This window comes from Leptinotarsa decemlineata, unplaced genomic scaffold (assembly GCF_025532065.1).
Source record: "Leptinotarsa decemlineata unplaced genomic scaffold, Ldec_3_MD MMD2_tig00026314_RagTag_RagTag, whole genome shotgun sequence".
Classification (NCBI taxonomy): domain Eukaryota; kingdom Metazoa; phylum Arthropoda; class Insecta; order Coleoptera; family Chrysomelidae; genus Leptinotarsa; species Leptinotarsa decemlineata.
Genome location: NW_027412684.1, coordinates 16894630 through 16915259, shown reverse-complemented (window position 1 = coordinate 16915259; position 20630 = coordinate 16894630). Strand labels below are relative to the sequence as shown.

The window sequence follows — 20630 nt, the reverse complement described above, 5'->3', positions numbered from 1 at the left end:
GATATGAACAGTTATGTAAAATTATATGTATATTAAAACTTATAACTAGGTAAAATTATAATATATTAACATCCCTAGATGACAATCTCAATTCTTCAGTTATATTGATGAGTCATTTATAAACTCTTCAATGGAGTAGTAGGCTTTATCAATCAGAAATTTTCTTAGTGACATTTTTCTAACATGATTCGGCAATTTGTTAAATAGCCTGATACCCATGAAAATTGGACTTGATTCTGATCTAGCCAGTCTATTATTTGGTATTTCTAACAATGTTGAATTTCTTGTGCCGTAATTATTTTCGTTTAAGAAGGTAAAAGGTCGCTGATCCGATTTTACAGAAATCAACAGCTGGTACATATACATGCATGGGAGAGTTAATATTCTCAAAACTTTGAATAGATCTCTGCAGCTAGTACGTCTATTTACACTCTGAATGTTTCTGACAGCTCTCTTCTGTAAAATAAATATCCTTTGTGCCTCACGTGATAGGCCCCAAGCTACTATACTATATGATATTGTTGAGTGTAATTGGGCATGATAGTACATGAGTACCACCGACTAATCTATAATTTTACTGAGTTGATAGATACAGTAACACATAGGCGTTATTTTTTTTTACATATTTCATTAATATGTTGATTCCATTTACAATCTTCAGTGAGAGTAAGTCCTAGAAATTTTATTGAATTCACCTGTTTCATTAAACCGTGCTGTGATTTTAACAGTAAACTGTGATCATGACCATTTGGGGTATAACTAAATCTTAGGAAGAATGATTTTTTATCATTGCAGATCAATTTCTTGCTAGAAAATCAGTCCTGGGTTTTTAAAATTTCCCTGTGAGCCAGGTCTACTGTGGATGTAACATTCTTACCACTAACCAGTAGTGTAGTGTCATCCGCATACATTACAAAATTTCCTTCAAAGTCATTGACATAAATTATATAAAGTAGAGGTCCCAAAATAGAGCCTTGTGGTACTCCAATAGTATACTTTAAACGTTTAGATTGATACTGATCTATATCAACGTATTGTGTTCGATTTTGGAGATAACTTTCAAACCATCTACGTGAGTTTCCCCTAAAACCATACTTTTCCAATTTGTCTAGTAGAATTCTGTGGTCTACAAGATCAAATGCCTTACTTAGATCTAAGAAAATACCCAGAGTTCGATTACCCATATCTAGACTATTATATAGCTCATTTAGTAGTTTTATTATAGCTTGTGTTGTTGAACGTCCCTTTCTAAAACCAAATTGATTTTCATTGAATAGCTTATGAAGATCAAAGAATGAAACGACTGAATTTGACACCCATTTTTCATAAACCTTTGCAAAAGCACTGGGGACAGTGATGGGCCTGTAATTTTCAACTTGGGTTTTATTTCCATTTTTATGTATAGGTTTTATTTTTCCAATTTTTAAGCTATCTGGGTAAATACCTTCTTCCAACGAGCAGTTGATGGCAAAAGTTAGTGGGCCTACAATAAATGACGAACACTTTTTTAAAAGATTGGGACTTATTTCATCATTACCAGTAGATTGAGAGGATTTTAGGTTTTTCATTATATCATTTATTTCTGGTTCTGTTGTTGGTTTAAATGAAAAAGTAGAAGGATTGAAGTATCTAAGTGTGGGTTATTCTGATGATTCTTTAACATTGCTAGCCAGTAGTGTGGGAATGGTATTAAAATATGCAACAAAGTGATTTGCTACATTCTGGGGTACCTGTACGATTTTCATGGACCCTTCAGAACTGTTTATGTACTAAACCTTCACTGCTTTTGGGGATCTTTGCAGAATACAATATAATCAGGGTGAAATTACCTGCTTGGGTTGTAGCATTATAAAAAGGGATGCCAGTAAAAATGTTATGTCTCATTGGCGAGGTTTAGACAATTTTTTAATTGTGGTTTTTTTCTTCCTAATTATCTTAGTCTTTGCCTTCTTTAGTGTTGTTTCAGGGCAACCATTATATCATCTACTTAGCAGATTTTAACAATTTTTATATTCTCTAGTGCCTTTTTTTTGTAGCGTTTTTCTTTTTTTTTAAATTTGAATTTTAGCAACGAAGAACCTGTAGCATATTTACGATACATTTCTGTTCAACTTCTAAAGTATCTCCAACCTCTGTGGTCTTGTTCATTTCGCATTTATTATTTTTATATAGACTTTGCTTGGTCCTGATTATGTTTACAATGTTCCTCTTTGTACATACCTCTATAAAACATATACACTGCCGAGCATAAAATTAGGTTCACTCTGTAATTTGAAGTTATTTTAAACAAAGAGCAATTGACAGATAAAACTATAAAAAAAAGTAGAGTATAGTATTTCCAATACCAATTGGAACAGCACAGAGAAGGAATTCCCGCCTCGACATAGGCGTCGGTATATTATTTTTCAGTGGTAGTTTTTCAGTTACTTATTCCTACAATCATAGCAATTGATCACCCCATGAAAAAGTTATCTCAACTGAATTTTTCCACCATGGGTAATTATGAAAAACTTCGAAATTTAAGGTAGTTCATTTCCGAGTCGAAAACTCTAAAATACAATGAAAACACATCCATTCACTATTTTCTAAATCGGCAAAAGGGTGCTGCTTCTCATTTGAAAAAATTTCGATCTCTGCTCGAAGTTCAAAAAAGCGCCTAAGGACTTTTCCGCAACTAAGCCAGCGTACGGCAGTATGATATGGTAAATCATTTTCTCCAATCTGTTGAATAAACTCGCGGAATTTTCGGTGATTCAGCCCAGTGGATCTGATGAAGTTAACAACCGATATGACTGGTTTTAGAACTTCTGTTGATGAATGATATAAGACTAATGGTTTTGAACCACCATCATTTTCTACAGCCTTTGACACAAGTGCAACCACTCCTTTATTTTTACCGTACATATTTTTGCCTCCATCAGTTGTTATAGATTTCAAATTTCTCCATCGAAGGTTCTTTTTATTAATGGCATTTTCAACTGCCTTAAAAATATCTGCCCCAGTTGTCGTGCCGTGAATACTATCAATATCAAGAAGTTCTTCATACACTTCATAGCTTTTATCTACTCCGCGAATAAAAATCAACACCTGAGCAGTATCTGACACATCCGTTGACTCATCCAATGCTAGAGAAAACCACTCATGATGTCCATTTTTGTCAGACAGCTGAGATGATATATTTTCTGCGATGTCTTGCACCCTCCGAGCTACGGTGTTTGCTGACAAACTGACACTTTTAAATAAATTTACTTTTTCGGGGCATATTTCTTCGGCTACTGCAATCAAGCATTCTTTTATCATTTCTCCATCGGTGAATGGTTTGCCACGTTTTCCGATTTCAAGAGCCACACGAAAGCTGGCGCGAGTTGCAGACTCTTGTTCAGTATTTCTCTTTGGTAAACAAAGATTGCTGCGATTTGAGTCCGCGTTTCAAAGCTTCAAATTTTTCCTTCCGCAAACTTCCTGTATACTTGGAGTAACTTTGAAGATGTTTCGATTCATAGTGTCGTTTAATGTTATAGTCTTTGAGAACAACTATGGTTTCATTACAAATTAAACATAGCGCCTTATTACTGGACTCGACTCACAAAATACTGAAAATTCAATTTTTCTTTGAACGTTCTGCATTCACTGTCGATTTTTCGCTTCTTTTTCATAATAACAAATCACACATAAAAACAATAGGTCAAATCAAAATTCTTTTATTGACGGGTGTTACTTTATTTCACAATAGACAGTTTCGCTTCCTACGTCTTTCCTACGCAGACTAACTCGCAGTTGCGCTGCTAGCCTTTTTATATGCAATTATTACTGCCATTTCGAGGTGATCGGAATACACTAGCTAGAACCAGAACTTTCTCGAACCAACGGGGTAATTCCAAATATTTAATTACGCCTAATGCCACCTAGCGGGTAGCTGAAAAAGATAGTACGTAGTACCACTACTCGCCACTAGATGTCGTTAAGTGTCATAATACACAATAATAATTGAAATGCAAAGAAAGTTTGCTTAGATCACGCACTTTGCGACTATCCTAGTCTAGAAATATAGTTAAGGGCAGAAATTGGCCCTTGGAACAAACTGAAAAAATCATTATGGCCCGAAGGCTTCAAAGTTTGGAGACCCCTGTTCTAGAGCAATGTAACTTTGGAAATGTCATCGGATTCCTAGCAGAAATAGGCATTCTACAAAAGCTATATTACTGTCAATGTCATATGTTTTCAATATTGTATTAACGAAATATAAATTTTTTGTTGCTAATGCAACTTATTAATTCAATGCAACTTATTATTTCAAATTAAAACAAAAATGTTGTTTCTTGAGAGAGTTTCTCCCTGGAATTTAACTCATGATTTGTTAATTTTTACATTCTCTATTAACTTTTTTTATATGTATCTCCTTCGATCGATCATAGATTCACAATTTTCTTTTGTTGATGTATAGCTAGCTAAATCTGGTAAGACCTTCATGTTATCTTGTCGTGGAGCTCTCGATTGACCCTTCCAAAGTTCTTTCTAAAAGTTCCAAATCGACTTCAGTATAATTTGATAACTCATTTCATTCAGTTATTCAACAGTTTTACTCCAGTTTGTTTTGCTTTGGTTTTAATATTGCGAGCCTGCAAATTCTTGCAATGAACATCCAAATATTCTCCCTCAAATTTGAAACCCTAAAATATGTCTGTTATTTGTCTGAAGTTTTCAGTTTTCACTCATTTGACAACTGTCTCCTACTTGACATTTCGGTTGTCATCTCATTGTTCATTTTCAAATCATTGTATTTGTTTGTGGATATGGGAATTATCAATTGGTTCAGATTTCAATTAAAATTTGAATCAACTGATAATATTCAAACTCTCTCACCAGCAAATATCTGATACCAACAGTATTTTTAACTATTATATGAATGCTTTGTATTGTTACTCTGAAAATAATTATTTCACGTCCTGTATTTTTTTGCAATCTGCTGTACAAGAAGACGCAAATGGTGAGTGTAACAATATAATTGGTGGATGTTGTAATTGTTGACGAAAAAAACATTGTTTATGCAACAATGACAGAATTGTTACTTGTAGGTGTGATTCGGACGTGCAATTTTATCTTCATTTACACACAGAAGCACTTCACTCATGATTTGCATAGGTAATATAGCTGACGTCTATTTAAAATTATTATCGACACGATAAATGAATTAACAATAAGCAAACCAGGAAATTACAGTAAATCACTATTAATGTGTCTTTTATTTTCATTATAAAATATTTTAATGGGTTTTTTCGTTAAAGTTTTCCTTTCCGAACGATATTCAAGATATGAAATGAATGAGGAACATCTTTTGGATATAATCCAGTATCGGTCGCGGTATTAGCCAAGGACGTTGCTGTTTTCAGTGTATCTGTCCTTATCAGTCATCAAGCCTATTTGATTTGTGTTGAAAGAACTAACTTGATACATCTAAGTCGGCTATTGTTGAATTTTTCCACCAGAAAATTCTATCAAATGATAAGAAAATACCCTGCTTTCAACGGAAGTTGAATTCCGAGGCAATCAATTATACGACATTTTCAGTGTCAACTTTTAGTAATTATAAAATCTTAATTGCACCCTCATTCTATATTCTCAGGTGTGCTGTGTTTATCAAGCCGAGTTTATCATTTCATTACTCTTAAAGCATTCAAACATAGTTCACAATACATATTATAACGGGTGATTTTTTAGGAGCTTGAGAACTTAAAAAAAAAAAACGCATAAAATTTGCAAAATCTTATCGGTTCTTTATTTGAAACGTTAGATTGGTCCATGACATTTACTTTTTGAAGATAATTTCATTTAAATGTTGACCGCGGCTGCGTCTTAGGTGGTCCATTCGGAAAGTCCAATTTTGGGCAACTTTTTCGAGCATTTCGGCCGGAATAGCCCGAATTTCTTCGGAAATGTTGTCTTCCAAAGCTGGAATAGTTGCTGGCTTATTTCTGTAGACTTTAGACTTGACGTAGCCCCACAAAAAATAGTCTAAAGGCGTCAAATCGCATGATCTTGGTGGCCAACTTACCGGTCCATTTCTTGAGATGAATTGTTCTCCGAAGTTTTCCCTCAAAATGGCCATAGAATCGCGAGCTGTGTGGCATGTAGCGCCATCTTGTTGAAACCACATGTCAACCAAGTTCAGTTCTTCCATTTTTGGCAACAAAAAGTTTGTTAGCATCGAACGATAGCGATCGCCATTCACCGTAACGTTGCGTCCAACAGCATCTTTGAAAAAATACGGTCCAATGATTCCACCAGCGTACAAACCACACCAAACAGTGCATTTTTCGGGATGCATGGGCAGTTCTTGAACGGCTTCTGGTTGCTCTTCACTCCAAATGCGGCAATTTTGCTTATTTACGTAGCCATTCAACCAGAAATGAGCCTCATCGCTGAACAAAATTTGTCGATAAAAAAGCGGATTTTCTGCCAACTTTTCTAGGGCCCATTCACTGAAAATTCGACGTTGTGGCAGATCATTCGACTTCAGTTCTTGCAGGAGCTGTATTTTATACGGTTTTACACCAAGATCTTTGCGTAAAATCTTCCATGTGGTCGAATAACACAAACCCAATTGCTGCGAACGGCGACGAATCGACATTTCACGGTCTTCAGCAACACTCTCAGAAACAGACGCAATATTCTCTTCTGTACGCACTTTACGCATTCGTGTGGTTGGTTTAATGTCCAATAAAGTAAACTGAGTGCGAAACTTGGTCACAATCGATTTAATTGTTTGCTCACTTGGTCGATTATGTAGACCATAAATCGGGCGTAAAGTGCGAAACACATTTCGAACCGAACACTGATTTTGGTAATAAAATTCAATGATTTGCAAGCGTTGCTCGTTAGTAAGTCTATTCATGATGAAATGTCAAAGCATACTGAGCATCTTTCTCTTTGCACCATGTCTGAAATCCCGCGTGATCTGTCAAATACTAATGCATGAAAATCCTAACCTCAAAAAAATCACCCGTTATATCGAGAATACCAATAGGTACCCAGAATGTGATAAGAAAATGTATCCACGTTAATTCACATATTATAACAAACTTCCAAATGAGGTGAAACTAGCAGTGAGCTAAGAAATGTTTCATCTTGACATTATAGATGACATAGTTTAATTATCACTGATGACAAAACGACCAAATTGGTCCTCAGTCGGTGTTTTGAAAAACTGAGAGATGCGAAAATGTGACCTAATCCTCCCTTGAATATTTGACCTTAAATAACTCTTGAATAATGATACTCAAGAAAAAAATCGTTTTAATAAGCTCAGCACCCTTGAAAACCGCTAGGTACGTGGGTAAGATGTTGATATCATGTCAGAAATATCTTACAAATTACAAAATTATGTAATGAGTTATCTTTTTGCTGGTATTTTTTTGACAACACTGTTTTTGACAGATCACGCGTGAATCGTGTCTTGTGTCATTGTCAAACTTGTTCGGTTTAGTCCATAATTTAACCATGAATCGACTTACGAATGAACAACGCTTGCAAATGATTGAATTTTATTGTCAAAATTCATGCTCGGCGAAGAAAGTGCATCATGCACTTCTTCCAATTTATGGGCAGTTTCGTCGGCCTACTGAGGGAGCTATTCGGAAGCTTAAGACTAAATTTCGAACCCAGTTTACATTATTGGACATTAAACCACCAACACGCATACGTAGAGTGAGGACCGAAGAAAATATTGCGGCTGTATCCGCCAGTGTTCGTGATGACCGTGAAATGTCGATTCGCCGCCGTTCGCAGCAATTGGGGCTCTGTTACTCCACTACGTGGAAAATTTTGCGAATGGATTCCAATAAAGATTTCATCAATTTTTTCAAATTTTTTGTGTTGCTTTGAGAATCAAGTCCTATACCTCTTAAAAAATCACACTTAGAATCATCAGCCCTTGTAGAGTCGACAAAAGGTTCTTTAGGCGTCTGACTGACTCATCACGTTTGTGAACGTCCGTTCTTAGTAGTCGCTAGTAAGGAATATCGGTATATTGTAATATCTGGAATTTAAAGTATATCTATTGACTCCTCTTTGTGGAAATTATATGTATCTCTACTTGTCAATCTCTCATCACTAAGTTAACTCTTGTGACAATTGTGGAAATATCGTATTATTCAGGTAAAAAAAATGCAAGACAGAGTCCAGAAGTCCAAAGAAGAAGTACAGAAGGGCAGAGAAAAATATGAAATAGCTCTGCAGGAAATAAACCAGTACAACCCCAAATACATGGAAGACATGACTGTGGTTTTCGACAAGTGCCAAGAAATGGAGGCGCAAAGGCTGAATTTTATTAAATCGTCTCTATTCGAAATACATAAATACCTCAATATATCGCAGGATCCAACGTAAGTAAACAAAAATTTAATTTTGAATATTTTATTCCTTTCTTAATCACTGTATGTGAATGTGTGTCTGAAAAATCTTTTTCTATTTAATATTTCTAGTTGGTAATTGGATGAAATTTGCAGTTTTTGATAGAACTGTTGAATTGACGATTTTCAAAGTTTCATCGAATAACTTGATCTCCTGAGTCAGAGTCAGAAATGCTTCATTGTCATAAAAGTTTAGGTTTTGTTGACAAAGCAGGCTTAAGAACTAAGACAATCTGAAACATTAAAATAAAGGCCAAGAATTAAAACAAGATATTGATATAGCTCAAGCATACTTCAAAAAGTCCATGGTAGAAGTCTGTAGTAAAAATTTTTCTCAATAATATAATAAGCTTTATCTAGCAGATTTTTTTTACTCTTTTTCGAAGCTTATTGTAGCAGGTTAACTTTCTGATTGAAAGGGGGAAATGATTGAAATATTTTTTGCTATTATAAAGAATTATAATTTGTGCTGTTGACGGGATAGGAAAAAGAATATTGAATGTGAGACTAGTGGTACAACTTTAAGTTGAGTTGGGTATAATTTTGTAACTCGAAAATTGAATATTGAAAAGTAGATTCATATTGCTCAGTGCAGAATTTACTTGAAACCTCAAATATTTGTCATGTATCAAAGCTTTGTTAACTATTTTTTGTACACATCGAATCTAGGACATTTTATTGTTTCGTGAGCTGGAAAAAGGAATAATCATCTACCACTATCGAATGTAAAAATAGACAGTACAGTAAAGAGCGTCATCAAAGATAATGTGCTACTTAAATATCATTAAAATGATACAGACTACAACAATTAACCGGTAATCATTAAATTTTCATATATCTTTCGTAATCCCACTATAATTATAGTATAGTTTGTTTACTTTAACTCTGTATCATGTGCGTGCTACTTTATTGAACTGTTTAGGGCAGAAAAAACGAAACACATAGCTTCGTGTTTTTTTTTAAGAAGAAGGAAAAACTGCTGTTTTTTTTTCTTTTTTCACGCTCCATGTCGGTTGTTAATTTTATTTTTATAACAAGTTAACTAACATGCCCGCTCTGAAGCGGGGGTGAGGTATTACCCATGGAGGTAAGAGACCTCCAAAGGTATGTGTCGAAAGGATGTATTACTCTGAAGCCACTTGCTCACTTGGAGATGACACCAGGCAGCCTCTTAATGTAGAAAACCTTGTCGTGGTCAGGCTCTGTTGTGGTGGACCTCCTTTCTCTAGCTACTTGTGCGACCGTTCAAAGACTTAAGACATAATCAAAGATACTGACCCTGAGTGTACGACGCCAACTCTCCTGTATTATCCGATCTACAGTAGGAACATTTTCAAACACTTGATCCTGTTAACAAACTTAGAGGGATTTGAGGTTATGTAGGTTTCTTAACAACATGTACAGCTGCCGGACTAAGTCATGGCCAGTGAGAATCCCCTCAAGATGAGCAGTAAATGTGTAGAAATCTGTTATGTCTGTTGGATTATTCAAGCCGTAAACATCCAAATTCAGGACCGTATTCAGCATAAACATATTCTTAATACCGACCCAAACTTTGCGCAAATACGATTTCTCCCACTTGCCATGACTTAGTCTAGTAGCTGTAGTGTGGCTTTCGAAATATCGCAGATTTAATGTGAAGCAACCATTTCAAAACGTTTTGAATGTAAAACCATGTTTTGATTACATTGATGCGACTTCATTGTATGAGACTTTCGAATTGAACTTACTATTAGTACCATTTTTCTAACACCAGTGATATCGTTCCAATTCCATGATTGATATTAGGTGAGCCAATGTAGAAAAAGGGATATTCAAGTAAACATGCTAAACAGCTGAAACTGTGAACATTTGTTCAGAACAAGTGTACCAACTTAAAAAAAAGAAAATCGTTATTCACCTCATTTTTCTAACAAACCTCTTACAGAGAAAGCTGTTCAAAAAATAAATATAACACTAATGGATGTTCAAATAAGTTGGTATCTGTAAATTAATAAACTGAAACTGAATGTGTCCAAAAACGAGGCAATGATAGTTACCAACAAAATCAAGAATGCTTCACTTGATATTGAAAATATTAATTCAATTATAATAATATTTCACTTGAAGAAAAAAAGAATTTAAAATGAAATAATCGTATAACATTGATGTGTATTCTTTCGTCGTCCCAACTGTGAGTTCATAAAAACAAAATTATTTAAAAAAAGTTTGAATATTTGTATATATTAGGATGGCCCTCATTCAAATAAATACTTTTCAAGGTTGAACCAGATATACGAAGAACTGTACCACACGATAAATAACGCCGACTACGAGAAAGACTTGAAATGGTGGTCAAACAACCACGGGGTCAACATGGCCATGAACTGGCCCCAATTCGAGGTAAGTCCCCGGCCTTTCAAGTGCATGGGCTTAGTCGTGTTCCGAATTGTTGGATTTTTATTTTTGAGTTCGTTTCGTTTTGTGACTGCATGTTTTCCCCCTAGGATTACACGGAGGAATTCAGAGACATCCACAAGGGCAAATCCAAAGATTCCTCACCGTCCGGCATCACGTTAATACACCAGAGACCAGTCGGAGAGGACTTGCATGTATGCTTTTCATTATTTTTCGTTGATATTTTTTTAAACAGAGAGTTTGGTGAGTCGTTTAATTTGGAGTTTTTTGGGTTTTCTTCTAACAGTATCTTTCGGTTTTCATGTTTGATTCATTCATTTCTGGTATCGAAAGGACTCTCCAAACACTCTGGCAGGTTGAATTTTATTTATTTCAGGCATTAACTGTATTCACAAAAAAAAAGTCTTGTGGGTTTCGAAGGTATTGAACTAACTGTAGTTGTGCTCTCTAGAAGGGACTAATTCTACTTCTGTAGTCTCAACGGTAATAATGGTTTTAACACTTCTAACTTGATATGGAAAGAAAGAAATATATCTACTGCCTTAGTTGAAAATTATTGAAATATCTTCGTCAAAGACAAAACAAAAAGAAAGTGTTTATCATAAAAATCTATCAGAGAGACTTACCAAATCTTTGCTAAACTTTTATGATAAACTTGCCTATGTGTTGAACAGATATAATAATAATAATCTTCAGTTCAAAGAATGTCAGAATCAATAATGTGTGTCTTGAATTTGTTTGTTGTTTTCCATTTTTCAGCAAAAGAATATTTTACACCTTTGCGATCTTTACCCTGAACATTTCCTTCACATGACAGTAAAGAATTTCAAATCATTTTATGATGTGTCAATTTTTTTTATCTAGGATTACTCCTCAACACAGAAGTCGGTAAAGAAAGCGGCAGCTGCTAAACCAAACAACTCCGGCCCACCAGCACAAGGAAAAGAAACCGTCAAGTCGATCACGGAGAAGAATAACGAGAGCCCATCGAATAGGGTATCGACGATTACGTAAGTTTGATATTGGCAAAAATGGTACCGAAGTATTGAAAAACTATATTTTTTTGTGTTTTTTCTAGCAACGGCTCGTCCAACAAAGCGAACGACTCTAATCCCTTCGACGAAGAGGACTGGGAAGAAGGGGATGCCTTGGTGGATAACGGCGAACCTGGTGTACCAGTCAAGGCTCTTTATGACTATGAAGGAGCTGAGAATGATGAGCTAAGTTTCAAAACAGGTAATTTTTCTATGTTATTGCTTTTTTATGTTTATTGGCAGTCCCACAATGTACCAAAAAATATCCTTTTATTAACACAGAAACTAATTCAGATAACATCAGATATCCCGTGGATGTCCATAGAATATCCACCGAAGAATATTCATTCCAAGTCCACTGGGGGATATCTTACAGATATCCAGTTCATGTCCAATTCAGATCGAAATATTTCAGGGCATAACATGGAATTCCCCGGTGCACCTGGAATGGATATCCAAAAAATATACGATATCTTATAGATGTCCAGGTTCGGATGTCCATAAGATATATTTTAGATAACTTGGATTTACAGTACTTACCTATCAATTGGATGTTCGTTGTGTTGTCTGGGAATGGGAAGTTTTTGTCCTAAAACTCTATTTAAATTCATGTTTTTCATTGAATATCTAAAGAAAACAAACCATTTTCTTTTACTTGAATCACAAATTAATAATAGAGTTTGTAAAATTATGAAATTCTCATTTTTCTAAAGCATATCTGGGACAATACTGTTGAACCCTTTTTTGCATTTTTGGGTTTCTTGAATCTGTGAATGTCTAACCCTAGGAGGCTGAAATTTATTTCGTTTTCGAGATTTTCTTCATCTTTTCCAGCACTCAAAAACACACCATCTAAATAGGAACACATTTTACAATAGGAGTAACATTTTAGTTAGTAAATATGTAAGTTTGAGTATCATTTAGCTTCTGTGGCAGTTCACTTCAGGGCCGTACGCAGATTTTTATTTCGGGGGGGGTTAATATAATATGTATGACATATCCGAATGCAGGATACTATATCAAGTAAGGGAAATGATCGCCCCCGCAGTGGGCGAAAAATAATTGAAGTGTTGATACAAGTAACTTGATTTCTAAGATGATTTTCATTTGTTGATATGGTGTGGTATTAAATAAGTTTACACTCGGAAATAATAAGATTTTTTTAATTAAAATGTTAAATATAAAGGTTTCGAATATGTATTACTCATGAAAAATTCTTCACAAAACAAAGTCCAATTTTCTTTTTTGATTTGCAAAAATATTTATGACTTTGTCGGTGGGAATGTCAATGTCTCTATGAATAGACATAAGAGCTAATCCAGTGAGTCGATCCGGGCCACAGGAGTTCCTTAGATAAGATTTAAGCCTCTTCAGTGTAGAAAATGATTTCTCTGGTCATGTTGTCACCGGCAAAGTTGCATAAATGTTTAATAACATAAAAATATTTGGGTAGAGTTCAGCATTGCACTCTCCAAGAGCCTCAATCACACATGATGGTCGATCTGATTCATCTCTTCGTCTTCAACAAATTTTCCAAAGTTCATACTCACTCTGCAATAAGCTCAGATCAACTTCATTTTTGTGCATAGCCAAGTTTTCTAGGTCCAGTGATTTGTCACAGCAAACAGACGGTAATAAGCAGTATAGGCCGGATAGAATATTATTGTTGTCCACAAATCTACTTTTCAGTTGGCCAATGAAATCGTCCAAAACTGGAACAGCTACAGTTATACGAAAATATCGTTCTGGATCGTTTGCTTGGAAATTGCTGCGATATCTTTGAACGGATGTCAATCGTGGTATACGAATCTCTTCATGAACCTCGTCTAATATTGACTTTGCTGTTTCGAACATTTTTGAGAATTGGGCCTCAATGTTGGTTCGAAAATTTTCAATGATTTGAACAACATTCTCGATATGATCTATACTTGACACTAAATCAAAAAGAGGAGACTGTAGGATTTTGCAGAGTGTAATTGTGAAGGAGAAAACGCTTTCCAGAAAACAGAGACTTACAACAAATTCACTTGCAATCATAGATTTTGAAAATGATGAAGCATGCTCAAGTTATGAGCGCTCAGGCCATAATTTGCAAACTTGAATCGTTGGGAATGCTTGCGTGCTCAAAGCGCATCAAATATTCGCGAGAAAATGTCTGGAGTTGGTTACAATCAATACTATTTTTTATTGATTAATAGTTTATTGAAAAATGAAAAATCAAAAAAATTAGGCGATGGTGGATGACACCATCAGACAGAAGTAGAACTGGGGGTACTGATTTATTAGTGAGATTATTGTTATTAGATTCCAAAAATTTGTGCGTTTTTCAACAAAAAGCTTTGAATATATTTAAAAATAAAACATGCCCGTAAATTATGAAAAAGGACGCAGTATTTGGGATATTTCGGGGGGGTTTCTGACCCCTCTAACCCCCCTCTGGGTACGGCCCTGGTTCACTTTGTGAAGTCTCAATTCTATTAGGCACCAATGAAACATTTTCTGCAGTGTTTATCTATCTGCTTAGTTCTGATTTTAAAATTTGTGAAGTGCTTTTTTTCTATCTCAGGCTTCAACTATACTGAAGGTTAGTTTTGATTAGGAAAAAGTTGATAAAAATAGATCGCTAGATGAAATAATCAACAAGCAGGTTTAAATTCTATTTGTATACTAACTGAAAACTCACCATCATGGAGAAGCTCAAAAGGATATCGAGAAAGAGGTAAATACATATCAGTTCCTTTGAAAGCTGAGATTACAATAAAAATAATATAGAAATCAGAAGAAATAAATAAAGGTCACTACACATATTTTTTTGCTACTTGGTAGCATCTGACTTATCTATTTATTCCAAGTATACAATGCAGCCTATGTACTAGTTTCAACAGGTCCATAAGTCCTTAGCCTTCTATGATCAACTGCCGCACATTTGCATAAAACAAGACGAGCTATCTCTGTTTCTTTGATGCATTGTTTGCAGCTAAGCTCTCAAATATGCAGTCCTATTTTGTTCAGGTGTCCTCTAAATGAACATTGTTCACTAAGTAGCTCAAACATGGTTACCAAACTATCCTACAGAATTCTAGGTTGCGATAAGAATGTTGTCAAAAGTTTCTCTTGGCAAATATCAAGAGTTCAGGCTTCAATTATCAAAAAAAAATGTTGATGTGAAAAGAAAAGATGAAAAAATAAGTTTAGAAAATACTGGAAACAAAATATTTGAGTGAATGTGGTAGAAAATGGAAATATTAACGTAAATGAGAATAAACAATGAAATCTAAAAGTATAAGAACGCCAATTTGTAAAGATTAAAAATGTTCCTAAAATGGAACGAATTATTAAACTGGGTTAGAAAAATTTTTATAATTTTTCTGATTTCATTAATATCCCGCCAAAAGTGTCGTTCAGCATGAATACAGCATCTTTAAACTTCTTTTTGAACCAGTAATTCTCCCTATAGGTGATTTTTTCAACGCAACACTTCAGATATTTCATTCTCATTGTTTTTCATTATATTTTGTTAAAATTTTCATATTTCCAATCAACTTCAACAATATGATGGGTTCTAGTGTTTTAAATACTTCTTTTATTTATTGTCTTTTATTCTTCAAAGCAACACTTTTTTTAGATAATGGAAGTCCGATTCTTAGAACTCTTCTTTATAAATGTTAGCACAGTGTTTACTTATTGGGTGAGTCTGGAAGCAACAAAGGAAAAAGGTCAATAAAAGAATAAATGCAAGGCTAGTATTAGGGAATGGAGATGGAGCCAGTAAATATAAAGTTTGTTCCTATAGAGACATCTAGGTTGTTAGTGTGAAACTTTAAACTTAATAACTTCACACAATTTCCGTTCACTTGTTTAAGAAAAAACTGCTAAAACGTCAAATTTTTCACAATTTATTTCAATCAAAACTAACCTCTTCAAAAAATTCCAATCATTTTGAAAATTCCAGGATTACGAATATCATTATTGACTCAGTCATCACTTGAAATCCATTGTTCAATTATTTCAGGAGACATATTTGATAAATTGGAAGATGAGGACGAACAGGGTTGGTGCAAAGGAAGGAAAGACGGCAGAGTGGGACTTTACCCTGCCAATTACGTCGAAGTGGTGCAGCAATAAAAACTTTTGGTGTCGAAGAAAAAAGTGTTATTATTATTTGTTGTTATTTTTTGAGAAATATTTACGGGGCTATTGCTCATCTTAAAATTTTAGATATAACCGTCGATGAAATCGAGTGAATGCTGACGAACGTTTTTGAAACGCTGTACAAATTACTATTATTAATGAACAGTGTCGATGTGGTAACATTAATTTATAGTCCTAACTGGAAATCGAGGAAAGTTAGCAGCTAGTTGGAGAAGAGTTTTCTGTGCTGACATGGCTCGTTGATAGAGTTTGCGACTCGTTTTGAAAGTATACAAGTTATCAGTATTTGGAGGATAGCGGTGAAGTCTCGTCTAGTCCAAGGAGAAATTTGTTTTTCCATCTGAATGCGAAATTATAATTTTTTGAGTTTCTCCCTCCTTCAACCTGAGGTTTGATGCACATTCCGGAGGAACTAGGATAATCTTGCTCAATTTATTTCGATATCATTTAATTTTCCACTAATTGTTGTGTAACAGCTCCGAGTTATTGAAATTAATGATACATTCATCTGGAACTGAACAATTTCTAGATACTGTTCGTCTTGTAAATCCCCTTTATACTGATTGTGGTTGATTTTCACATTTTCACAAGTTGTCATAATTTATTTATTATTTATAATATTCTGTTTCTCTCATTTTGTCGCAAATTTCGAGTTCCATCTTCCATGTTACTTTTTATTTATGTTGATTTGGGCGTAGACTTGACTTGGGCCATTTTCTGTTGGATACTGATTACTTGAATAGAGACACGTTTTTTTTTTACTTATCATTCTGCATTGTAATTGAAAAGAACACGATTCACGAAGAAAACCTGTTATATTCAAGTAATCAGTATTGAAGCTATAGTCATTCATGTAAATACAATTTTGAATAAATCGAGACACTTCCAGTGGAAATTAATATTGTACTATCATTAGGCTTAGTTAGAAATTGTATGTAAATTATTATCCAGTAGATTTGTTTGAGAAACAAGAAATTGTGTATATTAATACAGTAAAAGTTTATTTTAGAATTACTTTTTTGTTTCATTCCATATTATTAGAAATACAATACTTAAGGGAACATATTTTGTGTAATAAATTATTGAAACTTACTGGAATCCTCGGCTGGTCAAACAATGGGAATAATTGTATTAGTGCCATCTTTTGAAGTTTAGAGGAACTATTTCAATGTAGCCAATTTTGCGAACTGATATCGTCAACGCCATCTTCTGAAGGATAGATGAATTATTTTAGAGGTGTCGTAGGAAAATTTTATAAACTAATTAAGCATCATCCTTTGGAATTTTCAAAAAATGGTGGTAAGCCTTATTTCTCAGCTTTCTTGAAACTAACATTATCGCTTTAGAATATTTCAAAACTTGTAATGGCGTCTTGTTTTAAAACTGTCAATAACTCATCAAAAGCGTCATCTTGCGGGTTTTCATGAAATTAATTGAACGGCATCTTTTTAAATATTTGTTAATTGTACACTATAGTCGAAGTAACCGATATAGTAATCTTAAAGGTGTCGGCGAAGTCAAAGGCCAAAAAAACCGATACAAAGGAATTATGCCGCAACGAATTAGTCCACGTGGACTGAAGAATTACCGGTTCGTATTGGATAATTTTTACTAACCGAGTTTTATGATTGGCTGAAGAGTCATAAAATTAAATTTGTCACGTTACGGTGACCAAGAGAATGTAGCGATGAGTACCGCGTTGTGTGTGTTATTTAAGGGGAACTGCTGGAAGGTAGGGGGCACTATATCTTTTACTTGAACTATACCTATCAGTACTTTCATGAACCATTTTAAGTGTCGCCATCTTATGGAATATTTCAGAATTAGTTTTTACAGTGCCATCTTCCAGAGAGACTTAAAAACACAAATTACTTCAACTACCATCACATAGATACCGCCACGCAATTTCGTTCTTAGATCTTCAAAGAGATGGCGCTGTATGAATACTCGTGTAGATTGTTCTACATAAGAAATGTCATTAGATGGGATGCACTTGATTTTCTAGAAATGTTTGAACTGTCAAACGCAATCGTACTGTAGAGACATGAAAAGTTTTGCGCGAGTCTACTTTCAATCAGTTGGATGACTGTCTAAAACTGTTTCCGATTCTTTCGAACTGCAAACCCGAATGAGTCTAAGAGTTCACGGAAACGACATATGTATCTTGAAGAAGGACAAATTCATGATAAATCGACCCTAAGATCGACTTTGGTATTATAAAATTCAGTCCAAATGGAAAGTTCACGTTTTCAACGACCGATACACGCGAAGGATACAAGTAAAAAACAGATAAAAGTAAAATAACGTATATTTCAGATAGCTGTGTAAATTATGAATATAAAGTTCTCTAGCACTAGTATACATCACAGCAATAGCTGCGAACACTTAAAAACGTACAACCAAAATAAAGAATACATCATTTCAAATCAAATATATTTCATTTGTTGATATAAGTTAGTATACTTTGGGCAAATATTGTATGACCTTCAATCTTTACAACTATATTCATTAAATAATAAACTCCAACCAAAAAAATATAACAATAAAAGCTCTTTATTACATTCGAGTTTGAACTAAAGATAAAACGTTGAGCTTACAGTCTAGGGCAATAAAGAGCATTTACCTATAAAATAAAATAAAATATTCTGTACACTTCAAGCTTAGTAAATAAATAAATATCTGAGCACTTGCAAAAAAAGTACATAATAAATTAGGAAGTAAAATCGGAAGGGCCGCGTTCGTTCTCGAAACGAAAATTCAAAACACAAAGCCGAAATAAATTTACAAAATACACAATAAATAAACATATTCGATATATTTTTTCAATAGAACTTTCTCGGTTTCAACTTGACCGAGATCAAGTCGTCGTTTAGCTGACAAGCCTCGCTCACACTGAGGCTGACAGATAGTGCAGCGATCAAATTCGACACAGCAAAGATATGATATGATGAACGGGAGAAGAAGAAGGTAAAGGCGTCGGGATATGATTCTGACAACCCTAATATGGCTTATAATATCACCTCGAGTACGTTTGGTGCGAGAGGAATCGATTATAGATCCGATTCCCCATACAATGCTGTCGAGAATGACATGTAGTCCAGAGCGCCGGGAACGGCATTGGGTCCCTTGAAAGGCGGCATGCGCTGAATGCAGTATTCAGCCTGGTCGGGCGGTAGTTCTCTTCTCAGCTCATCGGGTAGAATGTACGGCTGTGGAACCACAGATCAATATCAATTCATTGTTATATGTTGATCTATTGGTGGATATTTTTCAAATCAACAAATTTGAAAGGTACATTAAACAAATATATCTGATTGTCATTAACTGGTACATTTTTTGATTAACTCTCTTTATTCAATATCACTGAATGCAGACCAAGTTTTCAACATACTACATAACTGTAAATAATAAAATAACCTCAAATAGTGACACTTTATACAGTATACAATCAAAGAACTGTTCTGAAATTTCTACAGTGCAATACAACTATTTTGAAAAAGCACAAATTAATAAACCAAGCTGAAAATCACAAATATTAATGACTAATGAAGAAGATTTAACCTTTTACAACATGTTAATACAATAAAAAACTCAGTTATACAATTGGTACTCAGTTAAATACTCATAAAATGCTCATATTCAAATTTTATCATAATTTGGTCGCTGAAGACACTAAAAGATAATTGGTAGGCACAGTCCATTTGCCTTCCTGGGGCTCAGTTTACGTCAGAACAACCAAATGTAATGCAGCATCAACAAGAGGATACAAGAACATAAGCTCAGCTCCAAACGCGGACTGTAATTCCAAGAATAGGGAATGTTCCTCCTGACGAAAATCAAGTAGTTTTCATAAAAGAGCTCTAAAACAAAGCAGTTTGAACTTATCATTTCAAACTTTTTCTTTAAAAAATTATTTAAATACTTAAAAAAAGAGGAATGAAATAATGCATTCAACATTTAAAAGGATTTGTTTCTATTTCACCATTTGGCAACATCGGTTATAACTAATAAAGGACAATGAATCAGTTGCCTGTATGAAACAAACAAAGATGACATATTTCAGAAGCGTGCTGTACTGTTTACTTATGTTCCGAGTTCCGAGACATTCTGTGACATATGTGCACCTAACCTATCTTCCTCTATATAAATAAATAACAAAACAACTGTTATTTATGTGGCTTGTGGAGGTGGTATTGAACTATAATTTATATTTTGCCTAAATTGTTGATTTATAAAGATAATTTTCCTTTTTTAAAGTAGAATATCTAGGTACGTATAAATTATTTCAACTTGATATACAGGCGCTGTTGCCAATATGTGAATTAGAAACAAATCCCTTTAAAAATTAAAACCCAACATTTGAAACATCAATTTGAATGCTTTTCGAAGTAAATTTGAAAAACTCATGAATTGAACTCAACTTTATTTTGTTCAAACATGCATTTGCTGTAATAACCCAAATTGAGGAACATTCCCCATTGCATTTACCGGATACCCTGTGAGTGCGGAAAATCCTATATTGATGAAACTAAGAGGCCATTGAATGTTCGCATTGCCGAGCACAAGAAACACACACATCGAGGGGAAACCAGCAAATCAGGAATAGCAGACCATGTTTGAACCCATCAACACAACATCG

The 20630-nt window shown here is 34.5% G+C and overlaps 2 protein-coding genes across 9 annotated transcripts in view; one reads left to right on the top strand and one right to left on the bottom strand.

Annotated features, from left to right (window-relative positions):
* Window positions 1-17005, top strand: part of Synd (protein kinase C and casein kinase substrate in neurons protein Synd) — a 55844-nt gene extending 38839 nt beyond the window's left edge. For 3 of the 5 annotated variants that reach the window (XM_074181709.1, XM_074181708.1, XM_074181707.1), the window contains exons 4-9: window positions 8155-8381; window positions 10670-10790; window positions 10895-10999; window positions 11670-11815; window positions 11884-12041; window positions 15852-17005. In XM_074181709.1, the coding sequence (XP_074037810.1) occupies window positions 8155-8381; window positions 10670-10790; window positions 10895-10999; window positions 11670-11815; window positions 11884-12041; window positions 15852-15964 (870 nt within the window). In that variant the 3' untranslated portion in view covers window positions 15965-17005. Of the gene's footprint in view, window positions 1-8154; window positions 8382-10669; window positions 10791-10894; window positions 11000-11669; window positions 11816-11883; window positions 12042-12673; window positions 12743-15851 lie in introns of all 5 variants that reach the window. The other 2 variants (XM_074181710.1, XM_074181711.1) reach the window with 2 other exon arrangements.
* A 1276-nt stretch (window positions 17006-18281) lies between these two features.
* The window catches only part of Actn (alpha actinin), a 100082-nt gene continuing 97733 nt past the window's right edge, over window positions 18282-20630 (bottom strand). For all 4 annotated transcript variants that reach the window (XM_023156233.2, XM_023156232.2, XM_023156231.2 and 1 more), the window contains one exon: window positions 18282-19200. In XM_023156233.2, the coding sequence (XP_023012001.1) occupies window positions 19042-19200 (159 nt within the window). In that variant the 3' untranslated portion in view covers window positions 18282-19041. The remainder of the gene's footprint in view (window positions 19201-20630) is intronic.